At 30.9% G+C, this 26,951-nt stretch overlaps 3 protein-coding genes across 3 annotated transcripts; 1 reads left to right on the top strand and 2 right to left on the bottom strand.

The window, feature by feature from the left end:
- Positions 1-3,625: 3,625 nt before the first annotated feature.
- On the bottom strand, positions 3,626-8,393 carry LOC124919281 (EH domain-containing protein 1-like). The gene is made up of 16 exons (XM_047459492.1): positions 8,205-8,393; positions 8,037-8,116; positions 7,565-7,633; positions 7,441-7,492; positions 7,260-7,315; positions 7,123-7,171; positions 6,989-7,053; positions 6,259-6,372; positions 6,070-6,172; positions 5,848-5,897; positions 5,013-5,141; positions 4,662-4,913; positions 4,506-4,585; positions 4,275-4,401; positions 4,057-4,200; positions 3,626-3,965 (listed from the first exon to the last, which is right to left on the bottom strand). Exons 1-16 carry the CDS (start codon positions 8,287-8,289, stop codon positions 3,780-3,782), a joined length of 1,641 nt encoding a protein of 546 aa, XP_047315448.1. The 5' UTR covers positions 8,290-8,393; the 3' UTR covers positions 3,626-3,779.
- A 1,228-nt stretch (positions 8,394-9,621) lies between these two features.
- Positions 9,622-10,503, bottom strand: LOC124921741 (ethylene-responsive transcription factor 3-like). Its single transcript, XM_047462436.1, has one exon. The coding sequence runs from the start codon at positions 10,403-10,405 to the stop codon at positions 9,803-9,805; it is 603 nt and encodes a 200-aa protein (XP_047318392.1). The 5' UTR covers positions 10,406-10,503; the 3' UTR covers positions 9,622-9,802.
- Positions 10,504-22,093: 11,590 nt separating this feature from the next.
- LOC124920781 (putative pentatricopeptide repeat-containing protein At2g01510) lies at positions 22,094-25,348 on the top strand. The gene has a single exon (XM_047461336.1). It carries the CDS (start codon positions 22,447-22,449, stop codon positions 24,850-24,852), a length of 2,406 nt encoding a protein of 801 aa, XP_047317292.1. The 5' UTR covers positions 22,094-22,446; the 3' UTR covers positions 24,853-25,348.
- The last annotated feature ends 1,603 nt before the right edge of the window (positions 25,349-26,951 follow it).

Raw genomic sequence — 26,951 nt, 5'->3', positions numbered from 1 at the left:
CTAGCTCTCTATGTAGAAAGACTGTTTTCACATGAAGTTGTTCGAGCTCCAAATCTTGATGTGTCACCATTACTAGCAACACCTTGATAGAAGTATATTTGACTAATTGTGAGAAAATGTCGTTATAGTCTATTCCTTCTTTCTAGTTGAACCCCTTCAACAACTCGAGTCTTAAACTTGACTCCCTCAACAACTGATATCCCTTCTTTTTTTTGAAAACTCATTGGCAAGTAATAACATTTCTTCTTGTAGACAATGAGATTAACTCTCAATTATAATTCTTGTGAAGTGATCCCATCGCATCTCCCATTGTTGTGAACCACTATGTAACTACAAAACTGTATATAACTTCTTTGTAGGTGGATGGTTCAGACATATTCACCTCCTCTTTAACAACCTGCAGTGCATAACCAGCCATATCTTCATAACAGTATCTTTGGTCTAACTCCAATCATCCTTAACCGACCTTGAGTTACACTCTCATGAATAACTTCATATGATTGAGAATCTAATTGTTCAAGCTTTGGTAGTTGACCCTCAACGTGTGGTTCTTTCTTCTTTTGTAGAATAGTTTCTAACTCCGCATGTTTGTCAATACTGTTACTTTCTACTACATACTTCTCAATAGAGTTAAATATAGAATTCTCATCAAAGATGACGTTTCTACTCAAAATAACTCTTTTCTTATATGGAGATCATACTATGTATCCTTTGACACCATCTCCATAACCCACAAATACTACTTTCTTTGTTCTTGGCTGTAGTTTATCGTCACTAACATGATAATAAACTGTGCAACCAAAAACTTTTAGACCCGAGTAATCAACATATTTTTCAGACCATACCTCGTAAGGTAGTTTGCAGTTAATCCCGGTATGAGGCCCATGATTTATCAAATAGCATGTCGTTGTCACCGCCTCTACCTAAAAGCTCTCTTATCAAGTTTTGTTAAAGAGCATGCACCTTGCTCTCTCTAGTAATGCCTGGTTAATTCTTTCAGTTATACCGTTCTACTATAGCGTATTCCTTACTGTGTGATGTCGAGCAATCCCTACATCCTTGCAGAACTGATCAAAATCAGACGAACAAAACTCTAGACCATTGTTAGTTCGCAACCTCTTGATCTTCTTCCTATTTTGATTTTCCACCAATGTTTTCCACTCTTGAAAATATTTGAAGACTTCTACTTTATTTTTCATAACAATCAAGTCATCCTTGAAAATTATCAATGATTGTCAAGAAATATATCTGACCTCCAAGAGATTCAACGTTAATCGGACCCCAACAATTTGAATGAATATAATCAAGTGTGTCTTTTGTCCTATGAATAGCCTTTGGAAACTTGTTGCGATATAGTTTTCCCAAAACACAATGGTCATAGAAGTTAAGACTTGTGATCTTATGACCACCAAGAAGATCCTCCTTTGCTAGAATTTGCATTTCCTTTTCACTCCTATGACCCAGCATTATATGCCAAAGCTTAGTCATATCATCCTTGTGAATCTCTGTGGACAACAGAAATAGAACCTGAGACAGTAGAACCCTACAAAAATACAGAGTGTCATTCTAGACACCTTTCAGAATAACATTATAACCCTTGTAAACATTTAGAACTCCACTTTTACCGTTTGAACCTTTGGTGTCGAGCGTTATCATAATATTCATTCAATCCCATCAAGAACAGCGTGAGTTTGTTAGATATGTCGGATTGAACTATTAGATTCCTCATCTTGTTGCATCAGTTTTCTTTAGGCTCACAATCATAACATGCTTGAGAACCATTAATTCATCCCAAAGTTTCTTGATCTTAGAGAAATAATAGCCTTTTGGATTTGAAAGGCATGAGGTCCATTGTCTTGATATTTTTCTTTAATGACAATTCAAAGATCGATAGCAATTGTCGTTGATAAGTAGTTGACCTTTATTCTTCTGAAACAATATTTGAGATCCAAGATCTAACTAAATAATCAAATTTCCTCCCTTGTATAAGTTTTTTAGGTTCAATTGGAGCCACACATTCAATAAAACCTAATTTGGATTTTGCCTCAAGTGCTAAGCGAATCCCTCTACTCCATCCAATATATTTCGTACAACTAAAAATTGTAGTACAAATAATTCCACCTGGATTCTCTAAGGCATGTATCTTCGTCGGACCATCATTATCCTTGTCCTTCTTTTCCTTCATTCTTATTTCAGATTGATCGCTCTCGAATCGTTATTCGAACGAGATGAATCTGAACTGGAGTCACTTTCTAACTACAAATCGTTTCTTGAACTGGAGTCACTTCTTTCTTTGATTTGTTGTTGAAGATTTCGTTCTATTTGTCGGTAGTTCTTCTTAGCTTTCGGAAGTTTCTTTTTTCTCCAAATGATCTTGTTTTAAGTTTGGTAGAACAATTTGCTCTTATACCATGAAATCGCAACTTAGTATAGGTTGATTTAGTGTTTTCTATAGGAATGTAGAAGATAGACAAAAGATCTTAGTGGCCTTTAGTGACACCTATCCCATTTTTATATACATATAATGAAAAGACAGTTTATCCATAATGTTTTACTTATTTTACAAATAACACATTTAACTTTTAATACAATTGATTTATTCATTTAATTATATCATTCGCGCACGGCTCGTCTTCTATCTATTCCGAGAATAATTCAAGAAATTCGACCAGGAGCGGCGACGGAATGTGGATGAATTATCTATGTTGTATGATCCATAGGAATGTATACAATCAGGAATATATATTGAGATTAATTATTTTAATATAATAGAGTTCTAAAAAAATGTTCCTAATCACACTTAGGAAAGAAACTGAATGAAAAATGTATAATGAGATTGGAAGCAAGAAAGAGAGAGCGTGAGAAAGAGTCGTCGTAATCGCCTATCTACAACTTCGTTCTTCATTTTGATTCAAACTCGATCAACTTCATCTTCGTAATCGCCTATCTACAACTTCGTTCTTCATTTTGATTCAAACTCGATCAACTTCATCTTCGTAATCGCCTATCTACAACTTCGTTCTTCATTTTGATTCAAACTCGATCAACTTCATCTTCGTCGATTATCTTAATGCCTTTCACTTCAATCTAATGTTCTGTGCACTAGTTAAACTTGTCTTCATTAGTCTAGACTTGTCTTTTATTCCAGGAATAGTTCAATTCTAGAATTAACACATTAAAGATATTGAGTTTGAACTTGTCGAGAGGGAAAAATTATGAGTATCATAAGTTGCTGACACATGGCAAAATTGTAACTGTCTATTTTCCATTAATTTATCAAATTTGAGAAATCTTAACAAAAGAAAAAAATAGTATGATCTGCTGTCCCAAAATACTTTGTCCCACTTGCTTTGCTGTTCCGTAGATCTTCGAAAGATGAGACATGAGACAAATAAAAAATTATATATATATAACATAATCCTTAAACCTAAACTCTACAAAAATTATATATATAACATTTTATTTTAATATTCAATTTTCTCTTTCTCCTCCGGGTAGGAATTAAAATCTGCTATCATTGTCCCACTTGCTGTCTCCGGAGAGAAGAAAGAAAAAATTAAATATTAAAATAAAATATCATGTATATAATTTTTTAAGGTTTAGTGTTTAGGCTCATCACAGCAGATCCTCACTCTAACCGATCATGAATAAATTTAAAAAATGCCACAACATGAAAGATAAATTTAGTATTCAATATTACAAAGTTTGATAATCATACATAACATAAGAAATACAACCGCCACAAATTCTCACACATTACACAATGACAAATCATTCATTCATTCATAGGGGTTTCTGAAGTTCTTCATAAGTTCAGGAATGTCATACCCCAACATGTCATCAACTGATTGTATCATCTTCGGTTTCAGTTTCTCAAACTTGTCAAAAGTATAACCGCTCAATGTTTCCCTAAATTGTTCCACATTCGGGAAATCACCAGCCGGTAGATGATGCTCCCTTTGTACCTGACATTTTCGACAAACATATTATTATTATTATAACCTAAACAAGATCGGTTTATTCTGTATATATATGCTTTAGAAAGATTGAATAAACCTTTCCAAATTCATCTTCTAGATTATCTATCAGCCGCTGTTGGGTCTTAGCTTTGCCCATCATTGCTGGCATCTCCTTTCTAAGATGCCCGATAATATATGAATGAATCTTTGCAGCTCTAGCACGTTTAACGAATTCATTTATCTGAAAATATATCAGAGTTTAAGAAAACAGCAATCAATCGAAAGAAATGTATGTGTTGTAGGTAAAAGACTCACTCGACGGTCACAGGCTTTTTTAGGTATGTCTTTTATATCTTGTAGAAGATCATCTTGCTCTTTCTCAAACAGCTCTTTCCCGACTGGACCTGAAGCAACCTCGTTAATAGGTCTATCGTTGAAAGAGCTGTCAAGGAGGAAAATAAACAATTTACTTAGAATAGAGAAAACTAGGCAATTCACACTAACTTTGTTTCTTCAAATTAAGAACAAAGTTTTGATACAACATACCCAATATAAATACGCGCAACCTCCGGTGTATTCAGAACTTTACCAAGCGACCACATTAATGCTCCATAAACCCTCATAAGCTGTGTAAAGAAAAAAATACATTCATTAAATTGTAAGAACCAACTTTACCACCATTATGCACGATTAATTTCTTACTTGTTGTGTGTCAACTTGATCTGCCTTGTTCAAAACTACCCGTATCTTGTCATCGTGACCTCGTAGAGACGCAATCACGCGTTTGAATTCATCACTGATGTCAAGTTTATGTGGATCAAATAGAAGTAAAATAAGATCACACTTGGCTGCAAACCATGATGTGACGCCAGTAAAATCATAACTTCTCTGAGTACGTTGCTTTTCTCCAGATAAAACTCCAGGAGTATCAACGAAAGTAACTTGCTCCAGTAGCTTCAAATATCATACATAATAAAAAGGCAAATGGGGTTACTTAAATTAACTTTCTTAAGAATTTAAAACTTTTGGAAGCTAACTTTCTTAATTACTAACCGGATGAGGCATTTGGGAGCACTCAAATTTTGACAAAAAAGCAGTACCAAAAGTTGTCAAACCACTAAATGGCATGTCTGCTTGAACAGCAACAGTATTGCCTGGTATGCTTCTTTCATCGGGTCCATTCTGCAAAATCAAGGTTACTTTTAGGTCTCATGTGATCAGTCGTATTTGAATAACCTAAGTGGTTATTTTCAAATAATCTTTGTTTAGTGTAAGTGGTTTATTTGAACTATTTTGTTAAACCGACCAAAATGTCATTAGTTAACGTTCTTTAGAAAAAAAATATTATAAAAATTAAAATATAGGATAATTTGGTATTTTGATTAGTGATTTGAACAATGTGATTAGAGATTTAATAGTAGATTAATACTCAGTTATATAAAAATAATCCCAAATAACCCACATTAAACAAGCTCTAAAAAAAAGAAATGGAGATAAACAACAAATTAAAATAAATAAATACACAAATAAATAAAATAGCACATTAATAACTAAAGAACTCAAGCGTGAATACTTGCATCCATAAAAGGAAGTAATGGTCAACTGTAAGGCATTCTCCCCTTCTTTTGTGATGGTAGCTACCTTAAAAGTAACCAAAATCTATCTAATCATCCTTCTTTAGAAAACAGTCCAAATTTAAGCATCTAAATTCAAATACTCATGGAAAAGTTTCTATGTACGTATAGAAGGACTAAATTAGCAAAGACAAAGATTCTAGTTGTTTTCATGGACAAAACAGTAATATCTGAGCATTTCCATGAACTATTATCATAAGTTTAAAAATTAAATAAAATTTGAGGACAATGAAAAGTGGAAAGTATTTGTTTACCATAACAACAACAAATCTATCTGTTGTAGGCTCTGGTCCAATATGAGATCCTGTTCAGAATAAAGACAGTAGTTAAGTGATAGTATAGTATCTACAATGATTACGCTTTTGTCGTTTAGGCTAAACAACTCTCATTTATATCATATTGCATTAACTTTTTCAAATAAAAAAAAGTATCTACTATGATTACGATTTAGTTTGTGAGGAGAGACAAATATTTACCTGGATAACTACTTTTTAGTAAATGTTTAATAAAAGTTGTTTTCCCCGTGGAGTATTGACCCAACAACATAACCATTGGTTTGGCATCAAAATCATTATTAGTCTGCACAAATAAACAAGGCAAAAAGAAGTGAAAATAGATACAATATGAGATAACACTCTCCACAAGTGTAGTAAATGTAGACTCACCAGCAAAGGAGAAACAAAATCATTGAACTGATATGTAACTTCTAACGGCTTCAGTTTCTGCAAATACAGCTTCTTCAAGCCATCAATAATTGATGTGACTGAGGATAATGACACCTGTAAAATACGTTACATGAGGTGAGGGAAATAGGATAGTCATAGTCCAGCACATGCTAATTTTGTCAATTTTACAAGAATGTCAAAGAATATCAGACAAAGAATTATAATCCATAGTATATAAAAATGTTAGAAAATGTTACTCTACTCCTAAAACTACATCACCTTGACTTGAATACCTCTAAATTAAATAATACTAGTCCAAGACGCATGCAGCATTTCCTAGAGTTGCCATGTATGAAGGTTTCAGGAACTTAACCACATTAAGAAGGATTAATAGATTTACTAGAAACAAACAAAGAACGGGGAAAACATTTCCTAGCAAAGCTTCTTTAGCATCCACAAAAATTAATATATCTTTAGGTATATAGCACTATTATCAAAATAATGGGCTAAATAACTTTTGGAAATGAGTCCTACAAGATGAAAGAATAATAAAACCAAGTATCAGAACTTGTGACGCAATACAACAACCAGTAGGAATTTTTCGGAGTCAAAATCTTTATAAATTTCTTTGAAAAATGAAATGATTTTGAAACTTCTTTGAAGAATGTTCAAGATGGCCTTAAATATCACTAGAAAATACTAAATATAAGCTCACTTAAAGAACATGCACCTTCTTTCCAGATTTTGACGAAGCGGACCAAATGGCTGATGGAGACTGCTGAAGGGGAGAATTACCTGTATCCGGTATAAATTACTGATCTCAATGACAAATGAAATTATTTCCAAGGAAAAATGTGATCTTACTGTTTACATTCGTCTCCGAGCCATTTGTTTTATATGATCGCCTTCTCCTCTGAGGACATTTATCCAGGACGTTAAATGAAAAAAGTGAACTATTAAAAAAGGAAACACGGTTATAAGGATTGCTGCATAGTACTCACAGCTAATTGTTCATCCAAACCATCCATCAGTGGAGGCTTTACATTTTCAAAATCTTCTGCAAGATATAATTCATATATAGTTAGTAGCTTATTCAGTTAAACAGCAAATAATTGAACGTATCATCATGTTAACCCATTGTTCAACATCAAAATTATCAACTTGACTTGCAGCCAGGCATACCGTTCAAAATATCAATGGTTATATCATGTCCACCTTGAGCCACTGAAACTATCTGCATAATTCAAGAATGAGTAGTAAAGGTCAGCACAAAGCATGCATAGCACACATACAAAATCGCACTAACCTGCATTGCTGTGACAAATTCTTTAAAGCCAAGAAACCCCTGTCGTTTAGAATCTGCAAGTGCCCAGACCTAGCAGAGATAAAACAAGGAAATTACAAAAGTATGAAGATATTGGAATGAAGCATAACTAAAACCTCACATGAAAAAACGCAAATGACTATGTTCAAAATCCGACAAATCTATATCAAATTTGCCGATAATATGAATATCAATTATATATAAACGATTTAACTTCTTAAAATCTTTTGTTCAAATAACAGAACCAAACCAAACCTGTATAACATAACTTTAACCTAAACCTCTCAAGTCCAAACATGAACTAATATAAAACTTCTAATCCAATAATAACACTTAACCAATAGAACGTGCAAGCAGAAGAATGATGATTAAACTATAGAAAAGTAAAAAAAAAAGGCAAATGAGAATGAAAAACTCTTATAGAAGAACAAGTAAACAAAGAGAGAAAGAGGACCTGCTTGAGATCTTGACGAGGGAGATTGGACATGCCGAAAAATCTGATTGCATCTGTACCGGTAATACGGCCATCGCAATCTGAGGTACAAACCGTTGAAAGAGGGAAAAACCATTAGATCTTCGTCATACTTAGAGAAAAAGAGGAAGGGAGAGAGATGAACAAAACCTGAATCGGCGAGAGAAAACCATTCCTGATAGATCTTCTCATTCTCTTTCGAGCATCTGCAAATAGGTGCAGATTCAATCTCCATATCAGATTCGAGTATAATCTGAACACTCAAACCAATATCGAATTTTATGGAAACGGGGATCTAGCGGCTTGAAATGGTGAACTTATTTGCTGTAATCCCGCGTGAACTTTACAAACAATGTGGAATTTGCCTAATCGAAAAATATAAATAAAAGTAAAATTAAATAAATTAATTATTATATTCTATACATTAATTATTATATTATATTCCATCTCATTAATTAATATTTATTTTATCATTATCACTATTTGTTATCATGTTTATCTAAATCATGATATTAATTAAAATTTACATTTTTGTAAATAATAATTCAATCATATTCTGAATCATAAATAATCACATTATAATTTAACTCATGATATATAAAATATATCTAAACATATTTTACAAAATTTGCTATGTTTGAAAACAATTAGATGCACAGAAAATCCAGCTTCATATATGTATTTTTAAACAAAAATGTAATAATAAATAAATAGTAATTTTATCTTCAAATTCACCTTACTTATACTTGAGAGATATACTTGAGAGATGTTCTCTAATAATTAGTTACAAATAGATTGTTTGTGTTAGTTTTTTTTAATTATAGTAAAAATTTGAACTTATAAATTTACAGATATAAGTTTTTTAAATTCAATTATTGATTTAAGTGATTCTTTTAATAATATGGTTTAGGAAATCTCTACCGATACCAATTTATTATATTCTAAAAAAATGTGATTTATATATTTAATTATATTTATTATTTATTTTTAATAAAAGATCAAACATTTTAATTGATTGAAATAATAAATTGGGACTCCTTATTATAAAGATAATTATAATTTGGAATCTCTTCTTTTGAACCTTATAATTTAAAACTTCTTATTAGAGGTCAATTACAATTAGAGACATTTTCTTTCAAACCTTACAATTTAAGGTTCCTTATTGAAGCCAATTGCAATTTGAGACCTCTATTTTCGAGCTTCATAATTTGAGGCTCCGCATTGTCAGATTTATACAAAATAGGGTTTTTCCTAACGAAAGTATTAAATGATCACATTAGTATTATTTATAAGTAAATGTCACTCTTAATTTACTAATTATAAAGATCACGTAATATATTTTTTTTTACGAACGTCCATGTCCGTTAGGGCAAAATCTCATTTTCTACCACCTGACAATGTGGAGTCCTAAATATTGAAGTTTAAAAGAATAAGTCTCAAATTATAATTGGCCCCAATAAAGAGCTCTAATTTATTATTTAGCACTTATATAATTGTTCTCAGACAATTAACATATACCTCTACTCAAATATTTATTTAGATGGTAATATTAAAATTGAATAAAGTCGCAAAAGAAAAATAAATAAAGATTAGTATATCATTTTCATTATGCTATTAGCATTATAAAAAGAACGGAAAATTATTCAATTAATAATAATTTAGTAACAAGAGTATATACTATATATCTTTCTTTTTCTAAATGTAATAATTTTAAAATAAATTTTAAAAAAAATAATAATACTATATCATCAGAGTCGGAGAGCTGTGCAGCAGTCGACATCAATGGTTTCATCAAATGGCGTCGCCGGCGGAGGAAAGTTAAGATCGAACGGCAATGGATATCTGACCGATGAGGAAGCGATTTCAACGTCGACGTCGTTGTTAACGATCGATGATGAAGAACCGCAATCGCTACGGCAGTCGTCCGGAAAGACCGGCGGAGTCCGGGGATACCTTTTGAATAACGAAGACAGCGGTGGAGATGGAGGTGGAGGCCTAGACCTAGTGCCGTTGAATGATTCAACGGTGCTGCTCAAACTGCTAGATGCTGGCCTCTGAGCCATCGTTTTGAGATCCTGAAGAGGAAAGGCAGATGAATAATGATTGGGTATTGGAAAATTGGTCTTAGCATTGGCACCATTTATGGCTCGAGCAGCTGCATCGTATGCCTGAGCAGCATCTTCTGCCGATTCGAAAGTACCTAACCAAACCCTATTCTTCTTCTTCAATGGATCTCTGATCTCCGCAGCAAACTTTCCCCACGGTCTCTTTCTCACTCCTTTGTAACTTTTCTCTTTCAAAATGTTTCCAGATCCGATCGCCTCCGCCGGAGGTTTCGTCCCCTTGCGCATGATCGTGAACGCCGGTCTTAATGATTGAAAGAATATGAAATCTCCGGTGACCCGCCTGAAAGAGATAACCTGATCTTATCTCTCCCCTCTCTCTCTCAATAAATATATTGATACATATATATATATATGTTTCATTCGTCATCCTCCCCGCGTAACCCTAGTGTTTTAAAAGGGGGAAGAATCAAAACAAAAGAATCAATATTTCGGCACCTTTATGTCTAGAAAGTGTTCAATTTGAGCCCTAAAAAAAGTTACATTTTAATTAAAATCTTAAAGAATGCCGGCTGATGGTCGATTTCAGACTATTTTTCTCACAATAATATTATTCGCAGCATAAAAAAATTAATATCAAATTGTACTCTTAGACAATGTTTGGTTGAGGGTACAAAGAGGTACTATGTTAATAGTTTATAGTATAAACTATACTGTTTTAATATGGTGTTTTTTACATTTTTACTATTGATATTAATTTATACCCTTATATAATTTATACTTCATATTTGGTATAAAATAGTAACGGGTCCCTAGGTACAACACTATTCTTATATATATTATTTAATTATTAATTTCTCATTATTCTCTTTATTAATATTATATAATTATTATTATATAATATATTAAATATATTTTATTAAATTTTAATATTTTATTATATATAATCATTTTTAATATAAATATTTTTAAAATTGTTCAATATTTTAATTAAAAAATATTTATTTATTTTTATAAAAATAATTTTATTAATTATTATTTTCTATATTTACTTATATTATAAATAATATTTTTATTTTTATTTATTTTATTACAATTATTAATCATATTTAAATTAAATAAACATAATTTATGTTTATATTATAATTAAATTTTTTAATTTTAATTAAAATTATATTAATTATTAAATAATAACTATACAATACCTTATAATAATAAACAATATTATTTATAATATAAATAAATATAAATAATAATATTAATAATAATATTAATAATAATAATTATTTTAAATTATTTATACAAGTTATACTACATTTTTATAATATATACCAAACACAAAATTATAAACCATATACAACTTATACCATTTCTTATAATTCATACCAAACAACAATAACCTATACAACTTATACTACCCTATATTATTTATACCTCGTTACAATTTATACCCCTATACAACTTATACACTATATAAATTGTACCCCTTACCAAACGCTACCTTATTATATGAGTAATGATAGAGAGCGGCACAAAAATGACAAGTAAGTGTAAGAAAATAATGTGTCATTTCCTAAGTGGTTTGAAAATTTAATATGAGAGAATTTCAGATTTTGAATCCATTCCAGAAATGACATATCATTTTCATATACTTTCTTGTCATTTTTTTTTCCGCTCTCTATCATTCCTCTTATTATATATTAATCGAGATTTCAGACATTTTTCTTTTTAAATTTAACGATTAATAATTTTTTTTTAGTTAAAATTATAAAAAAACGATTTTTTTTCTTCACAATTTCAAATGATGTTAACTTATTATCTATATAAAATTTACAAAAAAATAATAATTCGAATTTTAGAAAGTTAGAGTTTTAACTACCGAATTTTAGAAAATTATTAATCAAAATTATCAATTCCAATATATAAATTATTTGTGTATTTATTTATAAATATGAGGTAAATAATAAATTAACAATGTTTAAAACAGTTAAAGATAAAATCTTATTTTTATAATATTAATAATAAGGAGATTCAAATTACGAAATATCTGAAAGAAAAAACTCAAAATCTCAGTTGACCCGAATTTACAATTATTTTATAGCACATGTTTTATTTGAGATGTATAAGAAAAAAAAATTATATATTTATATATTATGTTATGGAATTGAAAATAATTAAGGGTTGATTAAAATCCGGTTCTGGTTTGGCATAATTATTAGTTTTCATTATATTTTTGTTTACATATTACCCCTCAATATAAGAAGTTGGGTTTGTGAAAGTATTTTTCCTTTTAAGGATTGAATCATTTTATAAAACAATATGAAAAAAGTAGTGAAATAAAATATATCAATACAATGATAAATTTTATTATAAATTATGAAATGTCCAAAAGTAATATCAAATACAACTTTATTTATTAGCAGTGACTTCACTATGAAAAAGAAAACCTTAGGTTAATAGTTTACTTTCATTTATTTGAGATTTATTTGAGATATGGCCTTTGATATATTGGATTTATTTATTTATTAAAATATAAATAAAAAATAATTATTTTATATAATATCAATAGACTATAATTAAGGTTTAAAATTATTTACACTTATAAATCAATTTGTTTTTGGTTATTTAATGATTCTTCAAAACAAGTGGGTCACTATATGTCTCTAAGACCATATTTCTTATAAGCGGTTGATTGAGAAAATTGATTTCATCTATCAATGAAAAAGAAATACTCATTTCTTTTATTTTAACACTAAAATTAAGTTTGACTGATTGAGTGATTATTTGATTGATTGTTATGTGAAAAAAAACAGATAGTTTTGTATTCACTTAAAAAAAATTGGTTTTACAATTATTATGATTTTCTAAACTCTAGTGACATTTTTAGTTGTTAGGCACTTAAGCTCAAACAACTAATTAATGATCATTATACATGTTGTGATGCATGAACTTAATAATAATCCTGCAGAAAAAGGCATTAAGATTAGGGGTGAAGGATTTGACAAAATTCATTGAATAAAGGCAAATAGATGTGCAAAGCTAACTCATTCCCATTATCCAAAATCTTTGCCTGTATATTTTGAGATGTGAAACCATATGCCAACAACAACTACAAAACAAGCTAATTGAAATTCCAAACCAAATAAAACAAGACAAATTCTAGCTCGTTTGATGTGGGATTATTTGAAAAGATATAGGTTTTGAGTGGTTTAAGGTGTGAGTCGGTCATGGAGCATGTTTGATGTGTGGATTTTGATTTTTTCCTTGTCTTAATGAGTTTTCGTTTATGACAAATCAGATTTTGCTGGTGCTCTTTGGAATTGTGTTGTTTCTCTTGATTGACTGTGTTGGCATGACGACAAACATATTTTTATAATTTTTGGGTACTTGGTTCTCAATTCTTCGATTTTGTGGGACATCATTGATTTGGTCTTCACTCTTTCTCGATCTGTTCCGGACTTTCATTCTTTTGTTGGACATCAATTTGGTTGAGCGTGGAACTCGACCGTAACAATTTTATTATGTTTGAATTTTTTTATATTATTTATTATTTTTAAAAAATGATTTTTTTTTTTAAATTTAAAAATATAGATTATGAAATTAAATTATTGTTTCATAAATGTGAAATTACTAAAACTTTAAGATCAAAATTCAAACATTCTTATTGCTTGGTAGATTTCATTTATTTGGTTATTTATAAATAATCATTACATAATATATTATTTGAATAAATAAATTATTGAATTTATTAATTAAAATATTTTTATTTTTATAAAATTTAAATAAAAAAATATACAGTAATTTAATTATTATCAAATTTTAAATTTTAAATTTATAATACAGACCTTTTCAAAACCCAATATCAATCAAACAAGCTCTAAGTTACTCAATGATATTGCCAAATTTGGTTTGCCTATTAATCGAGTCGAATTGACCTAATCACTGTAATGGTTTGTTTAAATATTATTCAAAACTTCAATTAGAAAATATTGGATATTCAAAAAAAAAGTACTTTACAGCTGTCATTTATACATTGATTAAAAAATTGCAAGTGGTTGATCGGCCATTGAACATTAGGAAGAGTCAAACTAGCTCAAATTAGATGAAAAAAAGCTAATCTCCTAAAAATAAAATAAAAAATTATGTAGACATGGCTATCAATTTTTTTTAAAATTTAATTAACTGTTTGTTTTATTTAATTAATAGAAAATAGGACCGAATTTACTTTTATTTATTTATTTTATTAATAATTTTCTGATTAATTTTTAAAAATACTGATTTTTTTTTCTTCAATTTTTTTTATCTCTCCCTATATATTTATATTGAATGAGAAATATCTAGATATTTAAGTTCACCAATTCATTAAAATACATTAGATGGACAAGAATAGAAAAGTTTGAGTAAGAAATAAAACCTAAACAATATGTATAGACATCAATTAGGAATATGAATATGAATTTAGGAATATGAATATGAATATAAAAATGAAAATGACATGCCAAATATGGAATAGAGGGAGAGAATGAAAAATAAAAGCTAAAAAAAATATATATATAAAAGGAGAGAGAATTTTGTTGGAGAAAAAGTCCATTAAATAGACTCTGATATTTCTTAATACACTTATTTGAGAGCGAGATAAAAGAAGAGTTTTTTAACAAATTTTAGCAAAAAATAAAGAGAGAAAAAGCAAGAAAGAAAATAGAGAAAAACTTTAAATTTTCTGAGGTACTGCTCATTCCGAACCAGTCTTAGTGTTTTAATCATTTTCGGAGTTTGCACCGTTGGATCGTCCTAATTTTTGGATACCAGCTTCACAACTTATGGTCCAACATTCTGGACGGTGGAGATCGAATTATGAGGTCCTTAGATCAGGGTTTCATTTCCGGAACAATAATAGTTATTTTAGTGATATTCTTCCTTTCTTGTTCTTTGATTGTTTCCATATTCCTTGATGTGCATGTTTCCAAGGGTATGATGAATTTGTATGCCTCTAATATTTTCTAGAGAAGACTTTGTATTGCTCTTTTGCCGGTGGTAGTGGATTTTAAGCGACACTAGATGTCTCGTGGTTTTTGACCCATTGAGGGGTTTTCCACGCTAAAATTTTGTTTTGTTTGTGTATTTGTTTGGTGTGTTACTCACTATTTTAGGGCTATGTTGATTGCATTTGTGCATAACTATTTGTTAGCTTCCTCGCATGTTAACGGTTTGGGAAAGTGTTGTCAAACGAAGGTTAAATTCCGTATTTTGTTGTTTACCGTTGTGGTGCATTTCCCATCAAAGTGGTATTAGAGCCTTGGTTGCTTATTTATAAATTGAATTGTTTGAACGATGGAAATTAATACAAGTAGGATGATTAATTTGAATTGTTCTAATTATCATATTTTGAAGGAAAAATGGAAGATCTTCTATATGTGAAAGATTATTACTTACTTGTATTTGCTACTGATAAACCTGAGAAAAAACTGATACAGAATGGACTATTTTGCATAGACAGGTTTGTGGATATATTCGGTAATGGGTGAAGGATAATGTGCTGAATTATATTGTTGGGGAGACACATGCTCGTACTTTATGGAACAAGCTTGAACAGTTGTATGCTCGGAAGACTAGGAACAATAAGTTACAATACAGAGATGGTCACGCTTACAATAAGTTCTCAGTCTTCCGAGCATCTGTATTGTAACTTGATCAATTGTTTAATCAAGAACAACTTATTGTTCCTAGTTTTCCGAGCATACAACTATTCAAACTTGTTCCACAAAGTACGAGAATGTGTCTCCCCAACAATATGATTCAACACATTATCCTCCACCCATTGCCGAATATATCCACAAACTTGTCTATGCAAAATAGTCCATTATGAATCAGTTTTATTCTCAGGTTTATCAGTAGCAAAAATAGGTAAGTAATAATCTTTTACATATAGGAGATCTGTCATTTTTGTCTTCCAAACATGATAATTAGAACCATTCAAATTAATCAACTTACTTGTATTAGTTTCCATCGTTCAAACAATTCAATTCATAAATAAGCAACCAAGGATAAATGCACCACAACAGTAAACAATAAAATGCGGATTTTAACTTTTGTTTGACAACACTTTCCCAAACCGTTTAAATCTGCGAAGAAGCTAACAAATAGGTATGCACAAATGCAATCAACACAACCCCTAAAATAGTGAGTAACACACCAAACAAACACACACAAACAACACAATTTTTGCGTGGAAAACCTCTCAATGGGTCAAAAACCACGGGATACCTAGTGCCGCTTAAAATTCACTACCAACGGCAAGAGAGTAATACAAAGTCTTCTCTCGACAATAATAGAGGCATAAAAATTCATCATACCCATGAAAACATGCACATCAAGGAATAAGAAAACAATCAAAGAACAAGAAATGAAGAATATCACCGAAATAACTATTATTGTTCCATCAACGAAACCCCGATCTAAGAACCTCATAATCCGATCTCCACCGTGTAGAATGTTGTTCCAGAAGTTGTGAAGCTGGTGTCCAAAGATTAGGACGATCCAACGGTGCAAACTCTAGAGATCATCAAAACACTAAGACTGGTTCAAAATGAACAGTACCTTCGAATTTTGAAGTTTTTCTCTCTTTTTCATTTGCTAAAATTTGCTAAAAAACTCTTCTTTTATGTTGTTCCCAAATAAGTGTATTAAGAAGGGTCCAAGATGGGCTTATTTTCTGGGCTTTTCTTCATGGGCTAAGGAAAACAAAAAACCCAACAATTCTCCCCCTTTTCCTGACTATGAGGATGAGTTTGCCATCCCGATGATTGAATAACACACCTTCAACTTTTTACTTTCCAATGCTTTTGTCAACATATCAGAACCATTATCATCGGTGTGAATTTTATCAAGTTCAAACAACTCATCTTCAAGAGATTCTCTAATTCAATGATACCGTGCATCAATATGTTTCGTTCTCTTATGAAATATGGAATTCTTAACAAGGTGTATTGCACTTTGATTATCACAAAGAACCACGTAGCGCTGTTACTTGAAGCCAAGCTCCTGCAAAAATCTTTTCAACCACAGTAGTTCTTTACAAACTTCGTTGATGTCATATACTTAGCCTCTATTGTCGATAAGACCACACACTTTTGCAATCTTGATTGCCATGAAACAGCTCTCCCTACAAATGTCGTCAAATATCTAGAAGTGGATTTCATGTTATCCTTATTTCCGACCATATCAGAATCTGTGTATCCCATAAGCATCGGTTTTTCATTTCCAAATGTGATACCCAATTTGGAAGTACCGTACAGATATCTGAGAATTCATTTAACTGCTTCCCAATGCTTCCTACCAGGATTTGACAGAAATCGACTAACAACACCAACTACATGAGCTAAATCTGGCCTTGTACACACCATAACATACATCAAGCTACCAATCGTTGAGGCATATGAAACCTTATTCATATCTTCAATGTCCTCCTTTGAATTAGGACAATCCTACAAAGCACCTTCTCAATGTATCGCTCTTATGACATGTGCAACTTCTTGGCAGCTCTATCTCGAGTGATCCGTACCCTAAGAATTTGTTTCGTTGTTCCTGAGTCTTTCATTGCAAAAGACTTGCTCAACTGCTGTTTCAACTTAGCAATTCTTCCTGCATTCTTGCCAACGATAAACATGTCATCAATATAAAACAATAAAATGATGAAATCATCATCAACAAACCTCTGAAATAAAACACAATGGTCTTAAGTAGTCTTTCGGTAGCCTTGCTCCCCCTTACCAGACTCAAACTTCTTATACTACTGTCTTGGTGCCTACTTCAGCCCATATAGACTTTTCTGAAGTTTACACACATAGTCTTCTTTACCTTTCACCTGAAACCCTTCAGGCTGTCTCATGTAGATTTCCTTATCCAGTTCATCGTGAAGGAAAGCAGTCTTGACATCCATTTGCATAACCTCAAGATCAAGACTGACCGCTAAACCAAGAACCACTCGAATAGAACTCATCTTCACGACCGGAGAGAAAATCTCATCGAAATCAATACCCTTTTTCTAGCTGAATCCTTTTACCACCAATCTAGCTTTGTATCTAGGTTGTGAGGTGAACTCATCGGTCTTCACCTTATAAACCCACTTGTTCTTCAATGTTCTCTTGCCTTTAAGCAATTTCACCAACTCATAAGTATTATTCTTATACAAGGAATCCATCTCATCTTGCATAGCTTCAGCCCATTCTTTCTTGTGCTCATCTTCTATAGCTTTTGCATAACACTTGGGCTCCCCCTCATCAGCGAGAAAAACATACTCATTTGTAGAATATCGTACAGAAAGATGACGATCTCTCGTAGACCGTCTGAGTGGAACACATGGTGGCATGTCTGAAACTGGTAACTCTGGATGAATAACTTCATCTACATCTTGCTCTTGAGCATCAATATCATCAGCACTATGATCATCAGTAGAAACATCATCTTTAACTTGTGTGTCAACATGTTGTAAAGGAACTGGATCCAAATCAATAAGATCATCACTATGTTGAGGAATTGTCTTTATATCTTCTCAACATCCTTCAAAATCTGATCTTTAATAAACACAACATCCTGGCTTCTCAATTCTATTATTTTTAGGTCAGAATTGTAATTTTAAAATTTATTTTAGTTATGATTTTTCAAATAAAATAACTTATTATTTTATTATTTAAAACACGATTAAAGTTTTCAATCGATACCATTTTTTAATTTAGGATATTAAAATATTGAATCGATATATTTTTTTTAGTAAGTTAACATTTTGAAATAATATATATATATATTTAATTTAATAAGTTAATATCTTGAATCAATATATTATTTTTAAATTAAAAAATTAAAATGTTAGAATCTATATATTTTATTTTTTAAATATATAAAATTAACATGTTAAACCAATACTTTTTTTTTAATAAAAATCGAAATTTAATTTTTTTTAATATTTGAACTATCCTAAATAGTTATGTCAAATCAATATTTTAATAATATAAATAATATATATTAAAATTGATTTTATTATATTATTATTTTTTAAACATAAAAATTGAGATTGAATTACAATTATATAGTAAAAATTAAATTGTAATTCAATTATCGTGGAATTAAAATTATAATTCAATTCCAATTTCAATTCCAATTTTAATTTTAATTTTAATTTCAATTCTAATTCCAATTCCAAACCCGAATAGATTTTATCTGGGTTGAAACTAGCACTGATTTTGGACAGCCTAAGGTTTTTCTTAAACAACTGGATTTAAAAGCCCCAATAATAGCTTCTAATTAAATACCTCACCCATACAAATGTCCCACCAGTAATCATTTAAAACGAGAAGGTAGCCTGGTAATTCCACGAGAAATGATATAAAAAATTAAGTAAAATAATTACGGTTAAAAATTAGATTTTATAATTTAACTCAATATTTTTTTATCTAATTATTAAAAAAAAATGGACAAAATTTACATGTCTCCACTCATTTTATTTAAAATTGTTTTGATTTTATAATTTAACTCAACATTTTTTTTATCTAATTATTAAAAAATATGATTAAATTTATTTTTATCTACTCGTTTTATTTAAAATTGTTTTGTTATTTTTTTTTAAGCCTACCCAAAATCATGTAAATTGAAAGCATTCATTAGATGGAAATAAAAGTAATTTCGATAAAACAAATCTTCAAACATCGAATTTTGGATCAAATTATCAATCAAATATAAAGTTCTACTGGGTCTAATATTACTGATTATTATACACTTATTTGTCATATTTTTTTTTTATCTAATTATTAAAAAATATGACAAAATTTACCTTTCTCCACTCGTTTTATTTAAAATTGTTTTGATTTTATAATTTAACTCAACATTTTTCTTTATCTAATTATTAAAAAATATGAAAATTTTACATTTATCCACTCGTTCTATTTAAAATTGGTTTGTTATTTTTTTAAGCCTACCCAAAATCATGTAAATTGAAAACATTAATTAGATGGAAATAAAAGTAATTTCGATAAAACAAATCTTCAAACATTGAATTTTGGATCAAATTACCAATCAAAGTTCTACTAGATCTAATATTATTGATTATTATACACTTATTTGAAAAAACATTCATTAGATGGAAATAAGAATAATTTCAATAAAACAAATCTTAAAACATTGAATTTTGGATCAAATTACCAATCAAATATAAAGTTCTATGGGCTCTAATATTACTGATTATTATACACTTATTTGAAAAAAATAAGAATATACCTTTAGGCATAAACCCTTAGGTTTTTTATCACCAATGTTTGTGTTATTCAAACCGACATTCCCTTCATGGACGAACCCTTAGGTTTTCTCACCAATGTTTGCGTTACTTAAGCCGACATTCTCTCAATGGACAAACCCAAACCATATTTTCGCTTCCGCGCACTAACATATAATAATTACTCATTTTAGAGGAGATTTGAACTAGGATCTTTAGTATGAAATGTTAACACTTTAACCGCTACAACACTTATGATTTTTAAAATAATTTTATAATTTTGTGCATATATATATATATATATTTTGTAAGTTAGATTTTGAATAATTATATAAATTATCTAATGGGGTCCAATATTACTTACTATTATATACTTATTTATAAAAATAAAAATATTTAAAAAATCAATTAACCAATTCATTGAAGTTTTTATATCTATAATGATTTTGATTATTTAATAACCAAATTCGATGGTGCATTTCTCAACATTCAATTACACTTTTAGACATAAACCCTTAGGTTTTATCACCAATGGTTGTGTTACTCAAGCCGACATTTCCTCCATGGACGAACCCTTAGGTTTTCTCACAAATATTTGTCTTACTCAAGGCTTCATGGACAAACTTTTATGTTTTCTCACCAATGTTTGCGTTACTCATGCTGACATTCCCTCTATGGACAAACTCTTAGGTTTCTCAAGCCGTTGCAAGTTCGAAAGATACATATAACATTTTTTATTTTATTTTTAACCGTTTTAAGTTTATGGACGGGTCAACCCACATTCCGACCCAAGTATCAATTTACTCGCACCTATATATTCAAATTAACCACATCTTTCGATCCGACAATCTAGACACTTTTGAAATTAAACATCATTATATATATATATATATATATATATATATATATATATATATATTAGTTAGTTAAAAAGTTAAACTTATATTGTTAAAATGCTCTGCATTCATCTAATTTGGTGTTGATTTAAAATATAAAGTCTTATTAGCCTAATTGGTTGTATTTGTTTATGTTATGTTATAAGTTCGAAACATATATATAACATTTTTTGTTTTATTTTTAACCGTTTTAAGTCCTAAATATCAATTTATTCACATATATATATATATATATCCAAATTAACCACAACTCTTAACCGGGCAATCCGAACACTTTTGAAATTAAGCATCATTATATATATAAATTAGTTAGTTAAAAAAATTAAATTTATATTGTTAAAATGTTCCGCGTTAATCAAATTTGGTGTTGTATTTAAAATATAAAATTTTATTAGCTTAATTGGATAAATAATTGTATTTATTTTGTTATGTTGCAAGTTCGAAACATATTTATAATATTTTTTTTATTTTTAATCGTTTTAAGTTTATGGACGGGTCAACTACTGTCCGACCCAAGTATCCATTTACTCTCACATACATATCCAAATTAACCACAGCTCTCGACCTGACCCGACAATCTGGACACTTTTAAAATTAAACATCATTATAATTATATATATATATATTGTTTTATAAAAAAAGATTAAAATTGAGAGGTTAATTGAAATGATAAGAGTTTATTTCAATTGAATTTGGCGGGTCAAGAGTATTCGGGTAAACGTTGATACGGGTTGGAACTTTGAAAGGAATTCCCCCTTAGACCCCCGTCGATGGACCCTTCTTCTTCGCCATAAGTCTCACGACCCCTGTCCGTGGAATCGTGGTTCGCGACCTAAGCGCAGCCTATTGAACGCCGTCCGAAAACAGACATCCATTCGACCCCCAAGGAAACACACTGCCGCACATGTTGATTCGTCGAAGTAAAATCCGGTTAGATAAATGTACCTATTTTGGTTTCAAACATTTTTTTGGAGCAAGATTATTACTAAGCCAATGACTGTGTTTATTTACTTATTGGATTAGTTGTTGTCTGAAAGATCATAGTTGCATATCTTTGATCATTAATTCATGTTTTGGTTGGCTGTTTTCCTAATGTACAAGTGAAAAAGTTTGATAAAGGTGGATAATATATGATTTCTAAGACTTGTATGATGGCGAGAAGATAAAAAATGGGTTATATGGGTTTTCTAAGACTCGCGTCTATGAAAAGATGGAACCTGCTCCCAAGCTCACACCTTGCACGGTTTATGGTCACAACATGTGGCCCAAACAAACTAGTGCAACAATCCCAGTTTCCTGATGCGCACCAACTATTCGTTCAAATGCCTCAGAAGAAGAATGTTGTAGTCTCTAGCAACATGTCGATTTCAGGTTATCTTAGGTCAGGCAATCTTTCTCAAGCTAGAGGCTTATTTGACGACATGCTAGAACGATCTGTTGTCACCTGGACAATAATGATGGGCGGATATGTTCAGCATAACCTGCCGAAGCAAGCTCTTGAATTGTATGCTAACATGATCAGAAGTGGGATTATGCCAGATTATGTGACCTGTGTGACTCTTCTTTCGGGTTGCGACGATTCTTTGATGGGAAAGGAGGTAAGTCAAGTCCACAATCATGTCATTAAATTGGGGCATAGCTCCAACTTAATTGTTTGCAATAGTTTACTCGACTCTTATTGTAAGAGTGGCTGTCTGGTCACAGCACTTGATCTATTCATGGAAATGACAATAAAAGATTCTGTTACTTACAATGCTATGATTACAGGCTACTCTAAAGATGGATTTCACATGGAAGCAGTAGAAGTTTTCATTGAAATGCAAAACTTGAGGTTTAAGCCATCAGAATTTACTTTTGCCGGTTTACTCTGTGCTAGCATTGGTCTTGCTGATCTTGCTCTTGGGCAACAAATGCACGCTCTTGTATTGAAAGCTAACTATGTTGATGATGTTTTTGTGGGTAATGCTTTGCTTGATTTCTATTCAAAGTGTAAATGCGTAGACGAAGCGAAGAGACTTTTTTATGGGATGCCTGAGAGGGATGCAGTCTCCTACAATGTGTTGATTACAGGATATGCATGGAATGAGCAGTACCGAGAATCTCTTGGTCTGTTTCATGAATTTCAAATGGCGGGGTTCGATAGGAAGCGGGTTCCTTTCGCTACATTATTGAGCATAGCAGCTAGTTATTCGAATTTGAAAATGGGAAAGCAATTGCATTGTCAAGCTGTTATGACTGGATCTGAATTAGGAACTTTTGTTGGCAATTCACTGCTGGACATGTATGCCAAATGTAGTAGGTTTGAAGAAGCCAAAATACTATTTGCTTCTCTACCAACGAGAGACTTGATTTCATGGACAGCCATGATTTCGGCTTATATCCAAAATGGGCTTGATGAAGAAGCGCTCAAGCTGTTTACTAAGATGCGTAACACAAAGATAAACCATGATCAGGCTACTTGCGCTTGCATCATAAAAGCTTCATCTAATTTGGCTTCGCTTACATTGGGGAAGCAACTGCATTCCTTTATCATCGTATCAGGATTCATGTCAAATGTCTTTTGCGGAAGTGCGCTGTTAGACATGTATGCTAAATGCGGTTCCTTAAAAGATGCAATTAAAACATTCAAAGAAATGCCAGATAAAAATATTGTCACTTGGAATGCCTTGATCACAGCATATGCTCAAAATGGGAATGGAATGGCTACTTTCCAATCTTTCCAAGAGATGGTTCAGTCGGGTACTCTTCCTGATTCAGTAAGCTTCCTTAGTGTTCTAACTGCGTGTAGCCATTGTGGGCTTGTGAATGAAGGATTGAATTATTTCAACTCCATGACCAGTATCTATAATCTTGTTCCTAGACAAGAACACTTTGTATCTATTATAGATATGCTGTGTCGAAATGGACGGTTTAACGAAGCTGAAACGTTCATTTCTCAAATGCCATTTGAACCCGATGAGATCATGTGGTCGTCTGTTTTGAATTCATGCAGGATCCATAAGAACCATAAACTTGGGGAAAAAACGGCTGAAAAGATATTCAACATGAATAATGTTCGAGATGCTGGTGCATATATAACAATGTCAAATCTGTATGCAGAATCTGGCTTATGGGAGGACGTAGGGAGAGTTAAAAAGGCAATGAGAGATCGAGGAGTTAGGAAGGTGCCAGCTTACAGTTGGGTAGAGATTAAACGTCAAACTCATATATTTTCAGCCAACGATACTAAGCATCCACAAATGGAGGAGATCTCAAAGAAAATCGATTGGTTGATACAGCAGATGGAGAGACAAGGGTACGAGCCAGACACGAGTTGCTCCCTTCACAATGTTGACGATGAAACTAAAGCAGAGTCTCTTAAATACCATAGCGAACGGTTAGCTATTGCATTTGCGCTGATTAGTACCCCAGAAGGGTCCCCTATATTGGTGATGAAGAATTTGAGGGCTTGCACAGATTGCCATGCTGCAATCAAGGTAATATCGAAGATTGTTCGAAGAGAAATTACTGTAAGAGATTCCAGCAGGTTTCATCATTTTAAAGATGGAGTCTGCTCTTGTGGGGATTATTGGTGAATTAGAATCTTGTTGAAGGTTTGTCATAAAAACCGACATTTGATGACTTCCATCAATGAAAATTGCAAGCTCCTCCAAGAATGTATGGAGGGCATCAGGCAGAGATTCAAATGCTCGAGTATTTTTGAACAAGCACTCTGTTCTGGGTCGTGGAGCATAGCTGAAGTTTTGGGTCTATAATATAATGTAAGGCATGATTTCTGATCGAGAAATTTGACCTTGGCTAATATTACCTAGGCTAAGATTATCGCATGATTTCTGAGTGACCGAGAAAAGAACAGGGAGCTATGTGTCCGAACAATTATATCATTGTATTGTGTTTAACTTTGTCGGGAACATGCTTCATCTTCGGTTAAACATTCACAATTGCAGGTTCCGGTTCACTGTCGATCGCAATTATATGGTTGATTTTCGCATTTACAATCGAAAGTCCTGAAATAGAATCAGGCTTGCATAATGTTTGATTTCCTATGCTTGTTAACTTTATTTATTTCTTGTATATTCCTAGACCATTGTTATAAAATAATTTGTAAAAGTAAAGAGTAGCATTATAAATGACAAATTAACTCAAATAAATAAATATATCAATTATTATAACTCTGCATAATAATTCTGATGTGACTTTATATAAAGTTTCTTTCTAATTTTAATATTGTATACATCAATATATATCTTAGTCATTAAATATCTTTTCATCATGTATTAAAAAGCATGCGAGGATTTATTAATTTTGTTTGTAGGAGGATGTTGCTATTTTTTATTTATTTATTAGGCGTGCTTATTATTGATACATTTATCTTCGTTATATATACATAAAAAAAAAATAGACTATTTGCAAAGTAAAATTAGATTGATCAATTAATGATAGAAATAAATTATATGATTGAGAAATAATCTATAAATAACCCTTTTTCTAAGTACGTACTTATTGTTTATTTATTGAGGTGGTGTACTATGTACCACCCTTTCCTCCAATCTTTATTATTAATTATTGAGTCTAAAAATAAGTTAATGGGTTTACAGAAAATACAAATAAATTACTATGAATTTTTATTTATTTTTGCATCGTTGAAATGTGACTAATATTTGGAGTCTCGTACAGTATTACTAAAATTTATTGTGTGATGCCCGAGTCTTTGGTAGTTGTCGAGAAGTTTGGATTGATGCGACTAACATATATACATGTTTGGTTTACCATTTAAATTATTTTTGGGTGTTTATCTGGTTCAAGAGAAATCGTCGAACTTTCAATGATCGTAGTCGTTTGATGCGTATCATTCATAATAATTATTATAACGTTTTCTGAGATTCGTTCAAAAAAGACAATAGAACCTGTCGGGGAGTTAATCGTTCTTCACAAAGATTTACGATCTTGATAATTTATTGAGTATGTTTTTTTTCTTCATGTTTTGTGATTGTACTTTAATATTTTTTTCATTTTTAATATAAATGGAATATTTTAAAAAATATTTATATATATTTTAAAAGAGATAATATTATAAAATATAATTTTTTTCTTTTAAATCCAATTATAACTTCAGTTATTTTCATAGAGATTCTTATCTTTAGCTTTAACTTGGATATAGAAAAAAAATGAAACTCCATCCAATCAACTCATTTTCATATCTCTCTATTAAAAAATAAAATGTCGGTATGGAACGACGTCGTATAGTAGTACAGAAAGGAAAAGACGGGGCAGGCTGGCTGGCTTAATGATGCGATTGGCTCCTATTATATAACCACGGGTGGTCACGCGCATTTGCCGTCATTCCACGTGCCTGCCTCTCCTTTTTCATAAAATATTTAATATTTAAAAATAAAACTTTTAATTATTTTTCATTTAATTCTTCATTCAATTTACCATCAAATTTTCCTATCATATTCAAGATATATAACAAGTAGTACCCATTATAAGTTTCTCCAAAATAAAAATAAAACCTAATTAACATTATATTAAAAGTACACTCAGCTAAACTAATAATAATTATAATAAAAAGGTGTTGTGTAGTGAAACCTTTTAATTAAAAAATATTGCAGAAGTAAGATCGGAAAACACTTTTAAGTTAAGTATTTTTAAAATATGTTGAATGTTAGGTCAA

Source organism: Impatiens glandulifera, chromosome 1 (genome assembly GCF_907164915.1).
Source record: "Impatiens glandulifera chromosome 1, dImpGla2.1, whole genome shotgun sequence".
Classification (NCBI taxonomy): domain Eukaryota; kingdom Viridiplantae; phylum Streptophyta; class Magnoliopsida; order Ericales; family Balsaminaceae; genus Impatiens; species Impatiens glandulifera.
This window is presented reverse-complemented; position numbering and strand designations above follow the sequence as displayed.

Excerpts from the sequence above, each read along its gene's own strand:
- LOC124919281 (XM_047459492.1), bottom strand. The coding sequence starts at position 8,289 with ATGGAGATTGAATCTGCACCTATTTGCAGATGCTCGAAAGAGAATGAG. Across the intron at positions 7,634-8,036 it reads CTCGTCAAGATCTCAAGCAG|GTCTGGGCACTTGCAGATTC; the intron begins GTCCTCTTTCTC and ends TATCTCTGCTAG. Across the intron at positions 4,201-4,274 it reads AAAAAGCCTGTGACCGTCGA|ATAAATGAATTCGTTAAACG; the intron begins GTGAGTCTTTTA and ends ATATATTTTCAG.
- LOC124921741 (XM_047462436.1), bottom strand. The coding sequence starts at position 10,405 with ATGCGCAAGGGGACGAAACCTCCGGCGGAGGCGATCGGATCTGGAAAC.
- LOC124920781 (XM_047461336.1), top strand. The coding sequence starts at position 22,447 with ATGGGTTATATGGGTTTTCTAAGACTCGCGTCTATGAAAAGATGGAAC.